Source organism: Odontesthes bonariensis, chromosome 15 (genome assembly GCF_027942865.1).
Source record: "Odontesthes bonariensis isolate fOdoBon6 chromosome 15, fOdoBon6.hap1, whole genome shotgun sequence".
NCBI lineage: Eukaryota > Metazoa > Chordata > Actinopteri > Atheriniformes > Atherinopsidae > Odontesthes > Odontesthes bonariensis.
In genome coordinates this window covers 15,905,720-15,927,677 of record NC_134520.1, presented here as the reverse complement: position 1 = coordinate 15,927,677, position 21,958 = coordinate 15,905,720, and the positions used below count along the sequence as shown (strand labels likewise).

General features: G+C 42.4%; 1 protein-coding gene across 1 annotated transcript; it reads left to right on the top strand.

Moving 5' to 3' along the window:
• The first annotated feature begins 8,632 nt into the window (after positions 1 to 8,632).
• On the top strand, positions 8,633 to 13,816 carry sec22bb (SEC22 homolog B, vesicle trafficking protein b). The gene is made up of 5 exons (XM_075485186.1): positions 8,633 to 8,862; positions 10,490 to 10,599; positions 10,702 to 10,862; positions 11,036 to 11,182; positions 11,372 to 13,816. Exons 1-5 carry the CDS (start codon positions 8,788 to 8,790, stop codon positions 11,524 to 11,526), a joined length of 648 nt encoding a protein of 215 aa, XP_075341301.1. The 5' UTR covers positions 8,633 to 8,787; the 3' UTR covers positions 11,527 to 13,816.
• Positions 13,817 to 21,958: the final 8,142 nt, after the last annotated feature.

Here is a 21,958-nt window from a genome sequence, read left to right as displayed (position 1 = left end):
TTCTGGAGACTCTTGGCCAATCTTTTACATCACTGTGGGAGGAATTTAGCCCGTTTCTCTGTATAGAAAAGCTTGGGTTTCCTCACAAAAACGTTACCTCATTTGCTTGATTGGGAGCTTTTATCTACCTTTAGAGCTTGAGTGAAAATAAAATAATGGTTTATGTCACATTTATATGAATTTTATTAAAAGGAATCATGTAATCTCATTCAGTTTGTTGTTCATTGTTTAATATCAGCAGTTTAATTGTGAATGAGCTTAAATCTCAGCCAAATAAAACTATAGCCTCATCGGTGCAGCATTGATGCTGTGTTAAAACATGATGTCTGGGAAGCAAACAGAATGGAAATATAATAATGTGCATAATGGCACTTTGATGTGAGATAGTCAATCAATCAATTATACTTTATTAATCCCCAAGGGGAAATTCAGTAGCCATCAGTAAGATTATCATAAAATGAATACACTTGAATACCCAAAATATAGTTTTCTGTTGAATATCCAGGGAAAAGCTACATATTTCTGGCACATAATCTAATTATTATCAGCTCATTCAAAGCCTCTCCTCCATAACAAATCAGGCATCGATCTGAAATGCTGTGTGTCAGAATTGTCACTTGCTCACTTTATGATTGTCTGTCGTGGCGCGGCAGCAGCATGCGACAATGACTTCCTGTTTAAACGACATCAAACTGCATCTCTTATTACGAGTCACAAAATATGCCAGGCTCACAGAGTGGGGGGACTGATGAGTTTCTCAATCTTTTTTCTATCCTTCAAGAGTTGACCTCAACTTTATGACACCTTGCAACTTGGCAAACTAACCTCATGTTAGAGATTACACTGACTTGTATGTGCATCGTGCTGAAAGAGGAGCAAACTCCACTTCCCACGCAAAATCCAACTGGTATTTTCTTCTTGGCCTTTACACCTTTGACTAAGCACAGGAGTTTAAATTATCTGCTGGTACTGTGTAGCCCTTATACTGATTTATATGACGTACTGTAGATAAAAAGTGCAACTTTGTCTGTGATATTGCACAGCAGTGAGCTGGTTTATCTTTTAAACGCTACCAATCGCAGCCCATTTTACAGTTGCGTACTGCCCAGTGAAATGTCAACAGAAGAGTTACTTTCTTTCCAGTCGGGGAGAGACCTCGTCACTTTGAAGCTTTCCCTAAAAGTGGACAGTGCTTTCAGCCTTTTTCATTCACACTCACTGAATACAGTCGTATGCCTCTAGGTGATCTGCATTTGACTTGACTTTATACTCCCAATAAAAAGATCAGTGCTTTACAAACAAGGCATTTATGATACTTGTGTAAACCTACCCCAAGTAAGCTGACTTTAATCAGGGAATCAGTGTTATATTGACAAAGTTACTTTGTGTTCCTGGATTACAGAACAAGAGGAGGGGAGGGTATAACACAATACTACCACAAAGGAGAAACTATACAATCATTCTTGGGAGGTAATTAATAGTCTTAACTTAAAAACAACTTTCAGAAAAAGCTTCTTTTAACAGGTCCCCTAGACTATGTATCTTGTACGAAAACATTTTCTCTGTGAACTTTTGGGGAAGATTCCCTCAGTAAATCAACTGGATACTAGTTTGCTTCACAGTGAGGATGAAGCGGAAGGGATTTTCTGCTGTGATGGGTAAAAATTATTCTAAGAAAATTATTTTTGCATCTTGAAACCACCCAGACTCCTCAGAGACACCATGCAGTTACTATAGAAATGTGTAGTTAATCTGGATGGCATTAAAGTATCATCATTATCATCTTTGTTATTTGATCAAATATGTCCTTTAACTAATGAGAGACAGACCCCTATCACTACCCTCTTTCACCTTTGCAATTTTGTCAAAATTTAGAGCATCTTGTCTGAGAACGAGAATGAAAAATAGTTTTTTGTATATGTTGCTTTTGGGCCACACTGTTCTGTTTTATCAATGTCTCAATAACTCTCTGAAAGGTCTCCAGCTTACCCTAAAAGCTGCTCCTCTTTTTGTCCTCTTGTGTCTCCCCGACCCAAACAGGCCACAGCAGATGGCTGCCCTGCTTTATTTTTGTCCTGTGCTTCCTCCTTAAGTATTTTTTTTTTCCGCCATCTGTCACCAAATGTTTCCTCAACGACAGAGGTTTTGAAAGGATGAGGTGAATATCCCCACGAGGGCTTTGAACAGTTTCAGGGGAGGCTCAATGAATAGAGGTGAGTAAGTACTTATCAAAAACATTTCTTAAATGACTGTGTTGGGGTGGGGGGGTGCAACCGTTAATCTCGAAATTAGTCACACTTTCTGTGATCAGTGTAGTCGTGATGTGTCAAACAGCTAAACGTGGATACGTTTGCTCACTTGCCAAATTTAGCAAAGGAATAAGGTGAAGTGTTGTGGTTTCTTTTGTTGTTGTTGTTGTTGTTTTGTTTGTTTCAAATTCTATTTAAGAGGCGGCTTACTGTCTAAGACTTTCGATGTCATCTACCCTGGTAGGATTTTTGTTGTGAATTGGAACAATCTAAACACAATAATCTGGAGACTGAGAATTTCTGTGACAATTGCTCACTATTGTGTGAGGAAAATTGAGACAGATTTTCTCTATCTTTTCATTTGCAAAACAAAGACATACGAGATCATTGAAATGTTAAGACAAATAAAAACTACATAAAGGAATAAAGAATGGAAAAGACATTTATGATGCGTGTGGTGTGTTTGGAGAGTGCGATGTTTTGTGTGCGTGGGTGTGGGGAGGGGGGGTGTACAATTTCTCAAAGCTGGGAGGTGGAAATATGTTTGAGGAAAAGATCTTAAAATATATTAAGGAAAGACAAAGGTAGAGATGAAAGAATGAATACATAATGTTAGGTTGGGTAACTTTATTCATACTCGAGGGGTAGATTTGGTTGCAGTTAAAGCAACTATATAACATTTCTACCTTAAAGACATGGTTGGTAATCCTGTTCAGAAACACATTTTGTAATACTGGGTGAAATGGTCCGTCTATCCTGAGAGAAATCTATACAAGATGTATTTAGAAAAAGGGACGAAAATAATCAGACCTCTGTGGCAGCTGCAGGACGGAGAAAAAGCTGACCAATCCAAGATTAGCGGACGCTGATCTTGGATTGGAGCGCTACAAAAAACCAATCAGATGCCTCGCTTTCTGCCTACGCCCCCCTCTGTCGGCTCCCTGCTCCGTGTGCGCACGTGGTTCTACCGGCTTTGGATGAAGCACTGACGGAATGGGGAGGGGGGGGTGGAGCTTAGAGGAGGGGCCACTTTCGAATCTTGCTAGCTCTCTTGCTCTCTAGGATTGCCTACCATAGCTTTAAAATAACAGCTTGAAAAAAATTGTGCGGCTAGAATGAGTTTTAATATTACGATTGGCCTGTCTCCTATGCCCTTCGGGGGTCTGAGTTGGAAAAACTCCGCTATGTCACTTTGCTGGACCGGCCCGGGAGCTGAGCGGAAGTACTTCGACTTGCTTTCTGGCACACCTACCGCAAAAACAAATAGACCCCTCTCACGCTCCCAGGTATAAGGCTAAACTAGCGCAACATTGTCAGTACGATCATCATGGCAGAGGCACCAAAGAAACAGAAGAAGACGTTGACTGATGAAGCAAGGAAGAGAAAGAGAGAGGCCGACAAAGCAAGAGACCGGACTAGAGTTGCTCTCGGAACAGCCTGTAGGGGGAGCTCCATAATGGGCTTTTTGAGAAGTTACATTAGCCGCTTTCGGACTGTAGGAACCTTTGGCAGTTCTAATAACCTTTTAATACGCGGGGCCGTTTTCTCCCGCATTCGGACATACAGGAACTCGGGGCCATCTCCCTTAGTTCCATAAACCATTTAGCTCCTTCTCCGAGGTCGGGTCTTTTCATGGTTCTATAGAACGCATCTGACGGAGGTGTTTGGTGGTCGGTAGTTACGCCCCTTGTCATGCTATCACGACTGAAATGTTTACTCAGGGCTCTCAAGTCTCACGCAATGAGCGTGAGACACACGCATTTCAACAAGTTCACACGCTCACACGCCACACATGCCATTTCTCACGCTGAGAAATGATCAACTTCGTCGCACAGAAATTCTAATGGCCGATACTATAAACGAGTCAATGGCAGGTTACTGTGCGCTCGTACAGCTCAGAACCCAGCTCTGGTACAGCTGTCTTGATTTAGAAACCCATCGGCAAATCACAAAATAGAATTTCTCAGCCAATCAGAAAAGAGAATTTCTTGTTGCCGGGTGAGGTCTGAAATACCTTTCAGCTGCAAGCACGCGTGCAGAGGTTGTAGACGAGCTGGAGGTGGAAGAGAACCGTCAGGATCATCAGCAGGTCATATCTTCATTTATTTAAATCTTTTATTAGTAACTATAGTTTTCCTACTCTTTGTAAAAGACCAATACCTGCCGATTAAAGTGTTTGTTGGAGTAGCAGGCCTAAATATTCAGCACACACCCTTTGACGTGAGCAACTTAATGAAAAATGAAAAATATGTAGGAGTGTAATTAGGCTTCCATGGTTAATTTTTTTCAAAGGTGACTGGTATGAGCAGATTCCCAAATTCCCATCTACAATTGCCAAACTGGTTTTAGTTCTGTCGCACTGAAATGCTGATGCAGAGAGGGTTTTTTCCATGGTGGGGCTCAATAAAACCAAGACCAGGAACACGTTGGCTCTGAATGGAACTCTGTCATCCATCATGACTGTGAAAATGGCTGTGCTTTAAATGGGAGCCCCCAATATCAGTCATCAAGCATCAAAATCTGCCACAAACACTTACAACAACACATACATTTTTTTTGTTTGTTAAGACTTTGCATACCTAAAACAATTTATTTTAAAATATAGCAGAATTTAGTGTAAAAGTGAAGATTTGTGATTTTGGTATAAATAAAACAATTTCTTTGTTCTTTAAGTAGCTAGTTTATGGCAATGGGATACTGCAAGGACCAGCGCCCCCCCCAAAGAAAACGAAAGAAACCCCGCTGCGCACACGGCCCGGCCCCTGGCCGGCCCGAATCTCACTCCAAGCAAACTTGAAAACTTGAGAGCCCTGGTTTACTCATACGACACAGACACAACCGGCGGGTGTTTAATAAGTTAAACTTACACATCGTCTCCTTTGTCTGCAGCGCTCTGCTCTCCTTTCTTCCTTCATGAAATGAAAAAGTATCGCCTGCACTCTATCCTGACTCTCTCTGTGTGCTCTTCCAGCCTCGATATTAAGCCGGAGTTATAGTTGACGCGTCTGTCACGGCGGTGGCGGACCGTGACGTCAAAATGACGTTTCAGGCATGGCGCTTCCCTTGAAATGACGGTGCAGCGCGTTGTCGTGCACCCGTCGATTTTTGTAAAGGCGGTAGCATGGTTACCGCGTCTGTCACGGCGGTGGTGGACCGTGACGTCAAAATGACGTTTCAGGCCTGGCGCTTCCCTTGAAAAGACGGCGCAGCGCGTTGTCGTGCACCAGTCGATTTTTGTAACTTGGCGGCGCCGAGCACAACGAACCGGATGGACCGATGTGAGACCAGGCTCAGTGAGGAGGTGCGTTTGTACAGGCAGCTGTACGAAACTGCAGTGAAACAGCACAGGGAGCACGTAAACACCCAAAACTGGTGCACAGAGATTGGCAGAACTTTGGGGAAAGAGGGAGAGTTCTGTAAGAATGTGTGGAAGAAGCTACGGGACAGATACGTGAAGGCAAAGAAGAGGGCAGAGACTCTGTTGATGCCGGGGGCTTCAAACCTTCACCTCTTTTAACTGAATTAAAAAATTAAAATGATCTGAAAACTGCAGCAGTATCATTAATTACAGTATTCTTGCTCTTGACAGCGGCATTGTTTTCTTCTCCACTTTCATGGTTGTAGAGTAGCCTAGAGGTAACCTTCACGTAGCAGCGCCACCTCTGTGACGGAGAAAATTGCAACTACTGGCGCGCAACGACTTGCGCCACTATATAGGGTCCTATGGCGGGCACGAACTCGTGACGTCATCAACACCGCTCGCGCGAGCAGACGCGGCAACCATGCTAGAGCCTTAACTTGGCGGCACCAACAACGACAGACCGGATGGACCAATGTGAGACCAGGCATGAAATCGTGACGTCATCAACACCGCTCGCACTAGCAGATGCGGCAACCATGCTAGAGCCTTTGACGCCTGACGTGATCGTCCATGATTAATATCCCCATCATGCAGACCATAAACACGGTGGCCTCCCCGCTCTCCATATTAGCTTCTTTGTGGTGTTTTTTCTTCTCTCCTTACTTTTACCGGGTTTTGTTTTGTTTTGTTTTGTTGTTGAATGTGGCGCTAAACAGCTAAAGCCGGAGTTATAGTTGACGCGTCTGTCGTGGCGGACCGTGACGTCAAAATGCCGTTTCATGCATGGCGCTTCGCTTGAAAAGACGGCGCAGCGCGGTGTCGTGCACCAGTCGATTTTTGTAACTTGGCTGCGCCAACGAACCGGATGGACTGATGTGAGACCAGGCTCAGTCAGGAGGTGCGTTTGTACAGGCAGCTGTACGAAACTGCAGTGAAACGGCACAGGGAGCACGTAAACTCCCAAAACTGGTGCACAGAGATTGGCAGAACTTTGGGGAAAGAGGGAGAGTTCTGTAAGAATGTGTGGAAGAAGCTACGGGACAGATACGTGAAGGCAAAGAAGAGGGCAGAGACTCTGTCGATGCCGGGGGCTTCAAACCTTCACCTCTATTAACCCTTTGATGCGCAACATGGGTCAAAAGTGACCCGGCTGAGTTTAAATTTTCCATATCTTTGCAATAAATTAACTTTATCATTCAATATTCAAGGTATTCCTCAATTAACTTGTTTTTAATCATCATGCATCCTTATTTTATTTTTTCCTGTCTTACGTTTTGAATAAAAACCCTTTTTGTATCACTACCCCTCTAATGCGCAACATGGGTCAAAAATGACCCGCATTTTCTATGTTACTTCATGTATGGCTGAGGGTTTCTATGATATATCTCTGAAATAAATTAATCATTAATCATTTTCTATTCCAAGTATGCAGTAAATATCTTGTTTTTGTTCAGCACAAATCTTTATTTTTATTTTCCTCTTTTACTTTATGAAGAAGCACAGCTTTGGTATTTCTACATCTAGTTTACACACATGGGTCAGACAGGACCCACATGCATTTACCATTTCACAGCTCAGCACAGCTCCCATCAGACATCTAAGTAAATTAAGTTTTGTTTTTCAATTATACTAATATTACTTTAGAGTTTTCTTGATGACAGTAGTGAAAGATAACATTACATTACATTATATGATGATTAGGTTTAGGTTACCTTGAGAGTGAGTACATTGTCAGAAAGTTACAAATAATTATTATTAGCTAGCTGTTGACATATTCTATTTTAGTTAGGGTTAGGGTAGGGTTATGTGTTATCTGTTATCATGTGTTATTTCCTGTCTTGGTTCTGTTATTTAGTTCCTGTTTTATTTTTGCAGTGGTTGTCCTCTTGTGTTCTGTTCCAAATTCACTTACTGTCTTTGTCTTTTTCCTGCTCGTTTTTGATTGCTCACACCTCTGTCTTGTTGTATTGTTTGTTCATCCCTGCCTGCTAGTGTTTTCCCCACCAATCCATGTTCTGCTCACTCCCCTCACCTGAGCTTCTCCTCCCTCTCTTCACCTGTTCTTCTTCTCCTTTGTATTTAAGTTATTTATTTTGTTGTTGCGTCATTAGTCTTCCAAAGTAAGTCTTGCCGTTCTGGTCTTTGTCTGGTAGTCGTCATAGTCACAGTCATAGTCAAAGTCATAGTCATGTTTTCCCTATTTGCCTTGTTCTTCCATTTTCTGTTTTTGGATCTTGCCTATAACCCTTTTTGGTTATATTAAAGATGCTTTGTTCAAAGTCCCTCAGCCTGCAGTGTCTGCATTCGGGTCCACCTGCTTTGCCACCCCAAAATCATTAATTACAGTGTTCTTGCTCTTGACAGTGGCATTGTTTTCTTCACCACTTTCGTGGTTGTAGAATAGCGGTAACCTTCACATGGACGAGAAGATTGCAACTACTGTACTGGCGCATCGACTTGCGCCACTATATATTGCGGGCACGAAATCGTGACGTCATCAACACCGCTTGCGCGCGGCGCATCAGTCCCGACCTGGTCCCGACTCATGTGCGAATGCAGACTGAAACAGTTCCGCTGGGGAAGGACAGTTATCAGAACGAAATTCGAGTAGGACAGTTCTGATAACTGCGTTCTTAGAACGGCTATGTCCGAAAGCGGCTATTGTATTGCTTTAAAAGAGTTGGCTTTTTATACAAACAGCCAACATTTAGGACAGAGACAGAGACACAACAGTGACAACAGTGCTCCAGACATGGAAACATGGATAAAAAGTATACAAAAAGGTATTAGTATCAAAAGACAAGATACAATACAGAATAAAAGCCATCATGGCTGATCCAAAAAACAGATCAGAATAAATAAATAAGTAAGATATCAAAAAATAATTTATCATTTTAACAAATGATCTCATTATAAGTAATATTAGTATTATTTTTGTTGTTATTATTATCAATTTTGCATTTCACGTGATACGGAACCTTTTGTGCGATCGCATTGGTTCCGCATAACAAGAGGACGGCGGGATTTGGTGATGACGCACAAAGCTTTAGCGTTTCCGGCCAGCTCAGCGCGTCGGACCTGTGGTGTTGTCACTTTACAGGCTGAGAAACAAACACCACTGCCAGCTTACTGTACAGTTTTCCGGGCCGTGGAGAAACAGGGGAACATTTAGGAAAGATGGTGCTGCTGACGATGATCGCTCGGCTGGCTGACGGACTGCCGTTGGCCGCTTCAATGCAGGAAGACGAGCAGGTTCACATTTCAGCCTTTTTGTCTCTGTGTGTCGTTCGGGCAGCCACAGTTAATACCTCTGTGTTGTACTAATGCTATGCTGTAGTGACACGTTCGCTAACAGTGACGACCATACTCAGGGGCTGATTTCCCCCCAGAGGCGTGTGCCTTTAGAGGACACATACACTGACCACTGGCTACCGTGTGACAGTTAATTTGTATGACTTGGCAGATAAATGGAGACTTCCTGCAGCAGGCCTGTCTAACAGCTCGCAGATATAGCATTTCATCTACCTAAGTCAACAGTAATAATGCCAGAATATCTGTTTCCAACTCTGACCTAATTCAGAGGCTGACGTTAAGCACAATGCTTTTTAATCGCACTGCAGCAGCCTCTCACAGTCTGATTCAGGTCTTCTGTGTCTGTTACATCTTCATTATTTGCTAACATCCTCTATAATTCATGAGTGCCAAACTATGTCGCAGCTTGTATGCCTTTCTCAGCAATAGGATGTACAGTTAAATGAATGCTATTTATGATCTAGATAGAGCTTCTCACAGAGATTCCATTATTTATTTATTTATATATATATAAAAAAAAACACTAGGAGTAGTACAGAAATGGCAAAGATGCACAGTAAGCCTGAGGTAATTGGGAAATAGTGCTGCAATTACGATTTCTCCACCAGAGGGAACTGTCATGTAGGTTTCCTGTAACAGATATTATTTTCAGATAACTGATATATTTAAACTCTTCAGTTGTCATTGGTGTCAGTCTCCAGAAGCCAGTATTGCTTAAGCAGCCCCAAAAAAAGGGTATCTCTTCAATTTAAGGAAAGTTTTTATTGTGTGTGTGTTTTCAAGGTTAAAGGTTTAGATCGTGAAAAGACGCACAATGAAAAGAGCTACCGTCCTCAGCCATGCAATCTCTGCTTTGAAATGGGCCCAACAAGCTACTGCAGTGATGTAGTGTTTGCATTTTTAACATGTTTTGAACTCGGCACACACACTTTTTGGAATAAATTTCTTTCTGAAAAGCCAAATGAGAAAAGCTTGATTTAACAGGTGGGATCAGAAAGCACGTCTGAAGCATGATGTTTAGGATAAAGTGATTGTAACTTAGCAGATGGATGGCTGTTTTTCTTTGTGCGTGTCTAACAAGAGTCTAACCTCTTTTCCTTCACTCTCTTGTTTGCTTTCAAAAAGGGAGGTGAAAAGGTTTGTTGCGTCTCTGCTCTGTGCTTCGTCATATGTGTTTATGTGATGCTGAAGTAAAGACACTCATTTACTGCAAAAAAAAGCCCAAGAGGCTGTTTGTTTCCTTGTGAAAGCATTGACTGCATTGTCAGATATAGCCTCACACCGCTGAGTCCGTCTCTACTCTTTGGTGCAAGTTTAGTCCCATTTGTCACACTTTGCAAGGCACGCAATCATCTCTGTGAACTGAGGGTAGTTTCTATTTCTGTCTGTCTCGTTTCGCAAGTAGACACACTCAGATTTGCCAACCACCTAGTGACGTTTGCTAGTGAATTCAACCCGCCAAGTTGCACACAAAAGTCACTTTCTTGCCCCGATTAAGGCCAGTTTTTATGTTTGAGATATAATTGAGTTTTGTACTAGTTGTTGTTTTCCCCCCCCTTCTCTTTAGTTGGGTCGGGATCTTCAACAGTATCAGAGCCAAGCCAAGCAGCTCTTCAGGAAGCTCAATGACCAGAGTCCCACACGCTGCACTTTAGAAGCTGGTTCCGTGTCATTTCAGTAAGCACGAAGAAGCGCTTCATTAAAAAAAAAAAAACATGACTTGGCCTCCACCCCTGCTTCATGCTTTAACACTGATTGCACTTCTGGTCCTGCTTGCAGCTATTTTATCGAAAAAGGAGTGTGCTACCTTGTGCTGTGTGAAGCCAGCTTTCCCAAGAAGCTCGCCTTTGCTTACCTGGAGGACCTGCAGGCAGAGTTTCATGAGCAGCATGGAAAGAAGGTCCCCACAGTATCCCGTCCATACTCCTTCATTGAATTTGGTGAGAAATACAAACGGCGAGAAGGGGAAGACTCCATTGCAGCACGAGACTCCTCAAACACGCAGATATGTGAACATACAAGGGAAAGTGGAACCGGAGCAGGAGCACAGAAGAAAACGATGATGCTTCTTTGATGCTTCTGCCGTTTGACTTTCACTCTCTGTCTCCTTTAGACACTTACATTCAGAAAACCAAAAAGTCGTACATTGACAGCCGAGCGAGAAGGAACCTGGGCAGCATCAACACGGAGCTCCAGGACGTCCAAAGGATCATGGTGGCCAACATAGAAGAGGTTCTGCAGAGAGGAGAAGCTCTGTCCGGTGAGTCCTCGCCTTTACTTTTCTGAGATGAATGCATTTTGTCAAGTTTCGCACTCCAAACAATGAAAGCAAGTTACGGTCTTCAGTTTCACATCACGATATGAATATCTCTCTGCCTCTATCTTTCCCCTCCCTTTTGCTCGTCATTTTGTTTACTTGTTTATTTCCCCCGTCTTCTCCTCTGTGCAGCACTAGACTCCAAGGCCAGCAACTTGTCCAGCCTGTCAAAAAAGTACAGGAGCGACGCCAAGTACCTGAACACCCGCTCCACCTACGCCAAGCTGGCAGCAGGTGGCGTCTTCTTCATCATGCTCATTGTCTACGTGCGCTTCTGGTGGCTCTGAGAAAGGAAAGAGAAGAAGGAGGAGGAGGAGGTGAAGTGGAAGACGATCCACACGCAGTCTGCGGACGCTAAGAAAAGCTGTCTCTTTCGACTAAAAACAGCATCCCTGCTCTTAATAAGACTTTACAGACATACCACCGCCCATTTTGTTTTCACCGGTCCATGGATATGTGATCTGAATATATAAATGTCATGATGCATAGTTTTATGATTTCTAATTATACTATAGCGCTGTAGCAGCTGGAGAGGAAATGAATGTGTGGGTCTGTGTGTATGTTTGCGTGTGCGGGGGTTGATTACTTTTGAAGGTGATTTGTGTGCAAGTGTGGAGAAAAAAAGAAATTTCCTGTTTTGTTTCTGAAGCTTTGTTTTACTGTAAGAACAGTGGCTGATATATTCTTTTACACATCTAGTAACCCAGAAAAAAAACAAAAACACATTAAGTAGGTGCAATTCGAAATAATAATCATAGTAGTGATGGACAGCGTGCCAAATCTACTGCAGATATTAGGAAACAGTGGCATTAACCTTCAGATGTAAACGGTTTCAGCAACAATTTAGATAAAAATGACTGAAGCAGACTTTTTTTTATTGAAACTGTATGGAAGCCTTCCAAATGCTTCTTCACCTGCCACATCTAGCAGGTGTTTTTTTTTTCTTTCTTTCATTATTCTGGGATGTCAGCGGTGTTAAAAAATGAACAGGCGTGCAGTTTGAAGGTCGTTTATTTTGCTCGACCTTAACTTAAAATGTCAGCGCTGTTCTTGCAAGATATAGTGACAGTTGCATGCTAGGTTAGTGTGCACGCTAGGTCACGAAGGAGGACAGCAACCAAGCTCTGTATAAGTCACATCACAGTCGACAAAGGAACTGGTCCAGTTGATGAATTACAATTTTAAATTTAAAAGACGGCGGCTGGATATATCACAAAAATCTGTTTTTCATAGTAAAACCACCTTCATTAAACTGTGTGTTGAAGGATGTTGTAAAAGTAATTCAGTTACTACTGCATTAAGGCTTATATTAGGCTAGGCCATCCCATAGTTCCCGTGCATCTCCTCGTTTGGTGCGTTCACTGCGTAAAGAGAAATTAGAGTGCTGGTAGAATTATTGGCTCCGCTGAATCTGCAGGTATGAACTGAAATAAACAAACCCTACAACCCGTGATACTGAAGAAGTGATAATGATAATTTAAGTTCAAACAGCATCAACAACAAAACTTTCATTAAGTGAAGTCAAAAACATAAGAGGTAACTTTAACACAGTCATATTTTACCCTTCAGTCACAGGCACCGGTCAATGGTTATGATAGCATTTCCTGTAGCCATCTAGAAGCTTCTTCCATCTGTTTGGTGGTTTTGTATCTGTCTTCCAGTACTGTGTTTGCAGGAGTCTGTGTTTTCTTTTAGCAATATGAAGTTTTAGGCCCTCTCAAAAGGCTCTCAATGGAATCTTCTCCTTTTCGACCATCCTTTTGTGCTGTCGAATGCGTGTTTTGGATTGTTATTCTGCTGAAAGACCCCAGTAGTTTTCTGACAGTTGGTAACACGTTTCACTCTAAAATACCTCGTTATTTATCAGATTTTCTGCCTCCAGTATCGCATGCAGCCAAGCAGCCCAACGTCACGTTAGAACCTCCACCGTGTGCAACTCAGTAGGACGAGCATTTTCCCTTTTTACCCGCAGATAAACTGATGGACTTATTTTAGTGCCTGTCTGCGAAAATTGGTGTCCTCTCCGGCCTTTAATCATTGAGACCTACTCTGGTTGAGTTTGCAACGTGTAGAAAGGCCTGAAACCACCAGTTCAGGTTGTTGTGTTTTCCACAATCCACAGTAACCTTCCAGTTACTTCTCAGCACCACATCCTGGAAGCATTGCGACTGCTTCATAACCGTGAAATGTCTGGAATCTTATTTTTGATGATGTTATTTCAGATGCCCTCGTACAACAGCGTTATGAAATTAAAGATGCTCTGAATTCCAAGCTTACAAATTAGGGTTGTCAATAATTCTGACCAGCAGTGTAAAGAAAAATCTAACGTGAACAGCTTTTGTACAGTTGAAGCTCTCCTCTCGACTACCTTGATGATTGTCAGCAAGCAGGTATTCTCACAAAGTCTCAGTGTCTGATTGGAACAGCTTATTTTGTCTCAAGTTAACACAACCGTAGACACGACTTGAAAGAAGATTCAGGCTGAGAGTCGTATAGGAAGCCTCTTTCTGCTCTCAGCTAAAAATAATACCTTCTCTTTTTTCTGTCCTGCCTACGAATAAAATGATTTGCACAAAACAGACTTCCTGTGTGTCTCTGGGCCTCAAGTTCAAATCAGCACACGTGTATTTGCTGTTGTGGCAAATCTATTGCTTTATCGAGCTTCAGAAGACACAAATACTGGAGGAAGTTGGTACTGGTTTCAATGTACGCACCGCATTACTAGACATGTGAGATTTATCTTTTAAAGCTGTTTTTTTTCTTTCTTTCACAGTCTGAGTAACACACTATGCAAAGTACTTCCTGGAAAATACTTCATGAAAGTACTTGATGCAAAAAAAAAAGAAAATCGGGGGACAACATGAAATAAATCGGCTGCACCAGATTTTGAAAAGTTCGGCGACTCAAGTTCAGCATGGTGTCATGATGTTATAATAAAAGTTGTTGCCTTCAGATCTACATGAGGTTTAGGTGGAAAAGGAGGCAAGTTTTTCTCACGGTTACTTTAAGATACTAAATTCACCCCAAATTCTTCACTAAACTGATGTCAGCATAAAACTCCTCCTTGTTGTTAGCCACCATTAATGCAGTCTGGTTAATCCTCACTTGGCCAGCAGGTAGAGGGCTTTGTTCACAGTTGCACTGCTGCAGCTGAAAAAAAAACAAAAACCTCCTCACTCGCAACCTCTATTGCAGATGGCCTCCAAATCACTAGTTAAAGGACCGAAAAATATAGGTTGCAGTTTTCAGGGTAGAGCTGAAGAGAAAGGGGGGAAAAAACGGTACAGATTCGAGGCTTCTCGCATTAAGCTCTCAGACCAGCCATCTGAATCTTCAACTTGAGACAGAACAGGAAATGTCAGAGAAAAAATGAGAAGCAGCAGAGGGTAGCGTGCCAAAAGCAAACCACAGGGCACAGGCTAACCTTTTCACCTCTCAAGGGAAACGGAGTTCGGTCTCACAGTGATCAAACTTATCTTTCTTTGTAATCTTGTTCCATTAAAACAGCTTTAAGATTCTTTCATTGCAAGTTTCCTTTTTTATCAACTCTGTCGTTGATTACTGTCTGTTCAGTGTCTGCAGACCTGTGTGCCACTGTTAGTGCGAGTCGGTGTTTCTCTCACCCTCAGTGTCTTCCATCATTTGCCCTGCCATCTTTTCTGCTTTTAAATCTGTCGGTCTTTTATCAATATGCGACCACATAAATCTCATCAGTTCTGCAAAAATTCTCTTGCTGCAAATTTCACTCGTGATACACACCGTATGGTGTAAACTTATCATTTTACTCCAGTATATCTAAAAATAAAGCACACTGCACAGACATGCTCTGCATTACTGTCGTCTGAAGTTCCCCTCTCTATTGTGTAACATTGACTTACTTTCTAATTACAGTGTTTTGTATGGTTTGAACCCTTTATTTTCTGTCCAGATTTAAAAACTGATTATTCTCACAGAAGGATCTCTCAGAGATTTTCTATCCTTGTTCTTTATTCAGCCATTTCCTTAAGAAATCGGTTTATATTGCAGTATTAAAAGTATTTCTACTGAAACACGAGGATAATAAAAAGCAACGTGTCTTGCAGATTATCTAAGATATGTGTCGACTTCAAAGTGATTAAAGAGGCGACAGCATGCCGGTCTTTCTCTCCAGCTCTTTCTCTTCCTCCCCTGCAGGTTACCATGGCAGCAGCGAGTGTGTGACAGTCATGTGAAAACGAAGCTGATTGGATTAAAATACTTTGTGTGATCAGAGGTCAGGGATATGGCACATGTACTAGACACACATAGCCTGATTGAAACACACAGACGCACACACACGGGCACGCGCACTCACTCCAATGCCACTGTCTTCTACACGCTTATCAGTTTTCAGGAAAACTTCTGGCTTCAGACGCAGACAGAACCACAGGTCCGCCCACCAATATTTGACTTGGTCTTGTGTAATCTTAAAGAAACAGCACCTCAAATTAGCGTCACCTTTACCAAAATCTAGAGCCAGAGTTTCAGTGAAGCTGACTGGCAGAGCTACTTAAGCATATTAGCTTTTAACTTTCACAGAGGCAAACATCTGGTCAGCAATCAGCTACAAAAGCCTTGATTTTCTCCCACTGTTGGCCACACAGTTGGTGGACCTCACTCATATTATCTCATCAATCCATTAAGACCGTAAGGGCCTTTTATGTTGCAACAGGACTTAATGGATAAATAAGATGACTTTGACACACAGGAAATGTTTTGCTTAAAAATCACAAAAATGCAGCACTCAGCACTATACACACACCTAGTAGTAACCCAACGTTAGTATAAAAGAGGCATGCAAGAGCCCTCTTATACGGTGTCATTTTGGATAATCACAAAAGAAAATGCACAATTGAGGCTGAAGTGAATGCTATTAAAACTCATTTTGCATGTTTTGTTTGCCCACGGTTCAAAAGATTGGACTGATAGTGGCAGCAGAGACGGTATCATGGGTTTACGGAGGTAAACAAACCATCCATCAGCTTTTAACAGGATGAGCTCTTCGTGAAACTGGAGGAAAGGTAGGAGGGTCACCACTGTCCAAATAGTTTTTGTTTTTTCAACGACGAAATTATAAATGATCTGTCATGAAGTTTTTAAAAAAAACTGTAAATCTTGCCTCATCATGTGACCACTATGACCCTGCTTCACTTAGAATCCAATGGCGTGCAAGCATTTCGAACCCTTTCTTTAGTTGAAAAATGAAAACCATAAGATTTGTTAAAGGATAAATGCTGATTTGATACTAACAACCTGTTTTAAAAGAAGTCTGAGCAGTGGCAGCCTCGGATTGGAGAGCAGTGACACTGGGAAAAGATTTCCCTCTAGGCTCATTAGCAAAATGTCACTGGCATGTAAAACAAAGGCGTGAGTTTTCAGACGGACAGGGGTGCAACCTCTAAGCGGGCAAATAATTCATAATGTCATCAACATATTAAAAGAATCCAAAGGAAAGAAATCTGAAAAATCTGTTATTGAATGACAGTGATCTTTGGGCCTTTAGTTGGTGCTGCATCAAAACAGACATGGTGCTGGAATGGAAATCACTGCACCAGCTCAGAAATTATTCTGAAAAATTATTCTTGGGAAACATTGTTCTACACTGCCTCCGCAAATATAAGTTAAAACTGCAACGCAAAGATCATATTTGCAGATATCATGGATGTTGTGTCGTCTTAACTAGAGGGCAGAATGACCATCAGTGCTCATTTCAGAAGCCAGCAATGAGGCACATTAGAGCACATGAAACAGGTTACCAGCAACTGAGCTAAATCAACAGGTTTTGGAGCAACATTTACTGCAATCCAGATATTTGTTTTTTTTTGTTTTGTTTCTTTTTTTCCCAAAGTACGACGGTGCATGTTTCAGCAAAACACTTTCTGTGCATATCACAGCATCTTGGCTCCAGTGCTACTCTGACCTGTCTGCAGCCCCGACCTGTCAACAACTGAGTAAATTGATTCATTATGAAAACAAGCATGGCAATTGGTGTCCTCACTTCCCAAATGCTAACAGGGTGTTTACAAAAGAAGAGGCGGTGAAACACAGAGGTAAACATTGCTGGTTTTAAGTGAGGGCTGTAATTTTCCTCTGCACATATCCAGTGTGGTGGGAAAGTGAAGTACGAAGCAGACCCATGGATGTGTCCACTGCCTCGTCTGTAATGGCCACAATAAAAATGTGTTGCATCAAACCAGCTTCTCACCTCATCCCAGCTGCCTCCCTGTCTCTTCCTCTTCATCCTCTTCCCTGAAAACCCCTGCCCCGTCCAATGAGAACAGAGGGAAGCTGCAGAAGCAGCAGCTGTATGGCAGAGAGAAGGTCATAAAAGGCAGGAGGCCAAAAGAGGAAGTCGAAGGACCTGGTGAGTTATTGCCCCTCAAACGTACACATCGGGTCCTGGGAACCGGTGACTTCTCACGTGGGGGGGTCAGTGTAGGGAGTTTTGCATAGCCCGAGACCTGATCTGCTCCCAGTGTCTATTCTGTTACCTCAACACACACCAGGACCCTCGATTTTATACCAAGCTCTTAGATGGTCCCTTCGGTGAGTAAACACATGTGTAAAAGAAAAACAGGATATAAAGGTGGAAGACTGAAATGAGACGGGAAAATGTGAGGGAGGAGAAGAAAAGACACACACATATAAGTGATTGTTTGTGACCTTGGTTGGAGATTCTTCATATGGCACAATGAGTCAGTGCCTGGTCAAAAACCCACCTCTGCAATACTGAATGGCATTTCAGTGGGTTACTGCGAAGGTTAATATGATGTGATACACGGAATGTAAATATTTACCTGAGTACTATCTCTTTCATCCCAGTTGTTCTGATTTATCAATCTATTTGTTCAAATTATAACACTTTGTCAGTAGTGTCGTATCTAACACACACACACAACCATACAAAGAGTTTATCTGTGGCTGTGAGAAAGTGAGGGCTGATGTGTGAATTCCAGCCATGCCTGTCTTTTAGCAGCTTGTGAATTTATGATACAATTAACCCTGGAGGACGGGTCAGCACACTCTTTTTACACCCTCTATAACTTTCAGCGTGTGAGTGAAATGCACGAATTCTTCGACAAACATGGTTTGAACACATGTTACACTTACGGCTCACCGAAAAACGCGAAAAGATCTTCAAAAAGAACTCACGCAGGTGAAGGCTCTGCACGAAACTGTCTAAAAGAAGATGTTTTGTATCTTACGCAACGCCTCGAAGTATCCTGTTACTGTTCGGCTCTGGTTTGTCCTTGCATGTCTTCGGTGCCATTTGTTGTGTTTGAAGTCAAATTAGTTTGACCAAAATGTACTCCGCATTACAAAAGAGCCTTGACTTGTACATGTCAGTATGTTTGTGTGTTTGTATTTTGGCACCATGTGCCTGCCGATACACTATGTGTTAATGTATGAGGTGACTTTGGAGGGAGTTGCTCGCCTCATGAGGCCCTTCTCAAATCCAGATGTCATCAGTAATCTATTGAGATTTGTTATGGCAAGTTGCTCGCCATGCCGTAAGTCACCTCAGTTGCTACTTTCAAGAGGCATCAAAACTAACACAAATTAAGACAAGTACAAAAAACTTACATTGTGATTTCAATCAGTTTGTTCTGGAAAAGGGATATTTTTTTTTTTTCATCCAGTCAGGAGCTAGATCTGCACAATTGCTCTTCAAGTGTCATAATTTACACCTTCATTTTCAGATAGTGACTGTATCCATCCCAGAGTTTTAAAGACTGGGGAATGTTTTCTCCCATCAAATAAGAATTCCCCGTGCATGAGAGCATACGTGTGTTTGTTTTCAACATCCCATCAAAGTGTTCAAACTCTGGCTCCTGGTTATTGCGCTGAGTACATTAACATAAAAGCAGCTAAGACTATGGTCTTGTGTCTTTAGCTTAGCCTGAGGTGATGCTCTGTGTATCTAAGCCCAAATCTAAACCATCCTTTGTGAAGTGAACGTAGCTTAAAGCTGTTTTAGGGTAACACAAGGATAATGATAAACACCCACAGTAATACCACCAGAGCAAAGAGCTGCAGTGCCTATTGGGCAGCATGCTGCAGTTCAATCATAAGTTGTTTGTGACTTAAGGAGTTGGGAGTGAGAGTGGTGTTATGTACATGTGCGTGTGGGTGGGGAATATAAACCTTGCAGGATCCAGATGACACTGGCGGGGCCGTTATTTTCCCACAGTGCAATATAAATAGCCTGCTGGTGTGGGGTGATGGTGGGCATGCTGGGGCACTCAAGGGAGGATCCCATCCACACACAACAGCACATTCCTGTCCACCTGGCCCTGCCACAGCCTTAGGTCAGTTTACAGGATGTGTTCACATACACGCACCCCTCCTCCTCCTCCTCCTCCTCCTCCACCTCCCACCTTTCCTTCATCACCTGTTCCCTTGCCTCTCTGCCAGCACCCCTCATCTCCTCACCAGAGACCCCTCTACAGAGGTCTCTGCCCTCATCACGGATGGTCACAAAGTGGCTTCGCACTCGCTGACTCTCCAGCCTTTGACCACTGTGGAACGCCCAGTGCAGACATTCACTCACGCACACTGTCTTGGATCCTCACACAAACACACCCACAAAATCTCTGCTTTCCTTGAGGAAGGTGACCACTGCCAAATGCTACATTGGTGTAACATGTCCTGTAGCATGTGCTGCGTGTCGACAGCCACAGGAATGTAACGACTAATGAGAGCTAGCATTACAACTGTTCTTTCATTTTGCATGGACTCTTCCGCGTGACGCTGTTGGTTATGTCATGTGGCTTCACTGAGAGGAAAGTAATTATGGGCTCAGATGACAACTTCAGCTGAATGTTAATAGATTATGCCGTTACAATAAATCAGTTTGGTGCCATAACGTGCAATAAAAAACTACACTTTTTATTCATGGTTCCTCACCTTGGGTTCAATATATTTTACAATGAAACTAAAGCTGGTAAAACACTTTGCGCCTGAATGTTTACTTTATTTGGTGATTATCCCATATCTGATCAAGTAAATGATTAAACTCACAGTGCAGATCTGTGAGATTTTTTTCACTTTTGAGAACATTATTGCCCCCAATGTTGACATTTGACTCATATAACCTGAAGTTCACACAGTAAAATGGTTTTCTGTGATTAAATACTTGGAAACCCTTATATCGGATCTATGCCTCCTTAAATTAGGTACCATGTGGCTTCTCATTTTGTTGACCCAATTAGTGGCTGCTGATCCCCGCACAAGGAGATCTGAGAGTAAAACACTACCTTCCAACTGAGATACACTCATTTAATTCAAACCTCTAATCATTAAATCCTCAGATCTTCACAAAAGAGGGCAGGCATAACACAGACAGTAAAGTTGTTTCCAGGCTGCTTCCCTTGCAGCAGCCTTAACCGATCACTTAAAAGCGAAGAAGTGTTAATCAGCCCTAAATATATCTCCTTTAGCTTCCTGTCTGCCAGCTCTGCTTACACAGAAAATATTACATTAAAGGAGAAGATACTTCTGGCACAAACTGTGCAGAAAATTTTGATGAAAGCACAGAAAGCAGCAAAGGCTTCACACCTACTAATCGCGGCTGATGAATGTCCATCTCAGCAAAGCCAGCATAAAATGCCTGTTAGTCAACACTTGCTGTAACTAAAGCTGATCTCAGTGAGGCCTGCATGCTTGCACCAAAAAAAGGCTAACAGTATTGTTTTCAAAATGCCATCAGTGTCTAATAGGTATAAAGTATCTCTGAACAACATAAAAGCAACCAGAGGCTCAGTTCTGTACAACTGCTGATGCAAGCAAATCAGCTGCCACAGCCGGGTAATGAAAAGTGTATCAGTCCCTGCTGCTGCTAAATATAGAAAGGCATCATACCCACTCCATGCCGACTCCACTGTCAAATGTAAACGCAGATATTCTTCCCGGATAACAGTTAATGATTTGATTTCTGATGGCGAATTAAACTGTGGGAAGATGGCTTGTTTATGGTTAAGGGGAGCGCACAAGAACACATACACTCCAAACCTTCCTTGCGTAATCAGCCATGTTCTGTAGTATAAATCTACTAGCTGACAGCTGGAGTCACCCTGACTGATGAGCTCAGAATCAGCGTGAGGAGCCCCAGCATTGATGAAGGCTGCTCTCTCACCAGCATGGCAGCGTCGGATGGCTCTGATCCAGGCCAAGTTTTATTACTACTCTGTGGTATACCTGATATACAAAGAGCTAATACTCATGGGAGCTGACCCAAAATGGGCTGTATGAAAGCTGATGTTCTGGGTCTATTTTTTCTTTCTCTCTAACAAGTCTTCAAACTGAGTTTTACTGGTGTTCGTAAATGTATTCAGCCCTTTAAAAACAACCTCTTATCTCTCTGCTTGATAGAGCTTGATAAAGTTGCCAAGTTTCTGTCATGGTAAACAGGACACTTAAAGCTGTTTTTTTCTTTTTATCCATCCATCCATCCATCCATTATCTATACCGCTGAATCCGTCGGTCGGGTCGCGGGGGGGGCTGGAGCCTATCCCAGCAGTCAATGGGCAAGAGGCAGGGTACACCCTGGACAGGCCGCCAGTCCATCGCAGTTTTTTCTTTTTAATTTATTTAATTCAAAGGTCGCTCAAATAGATTCGAGGTGTCTGTAAAATAAGAGCTTTTCCCAACACCTCGTTTTCAAAAGCTTTTTTTCTTCCAAAAACTGTTTGTACATCTGTG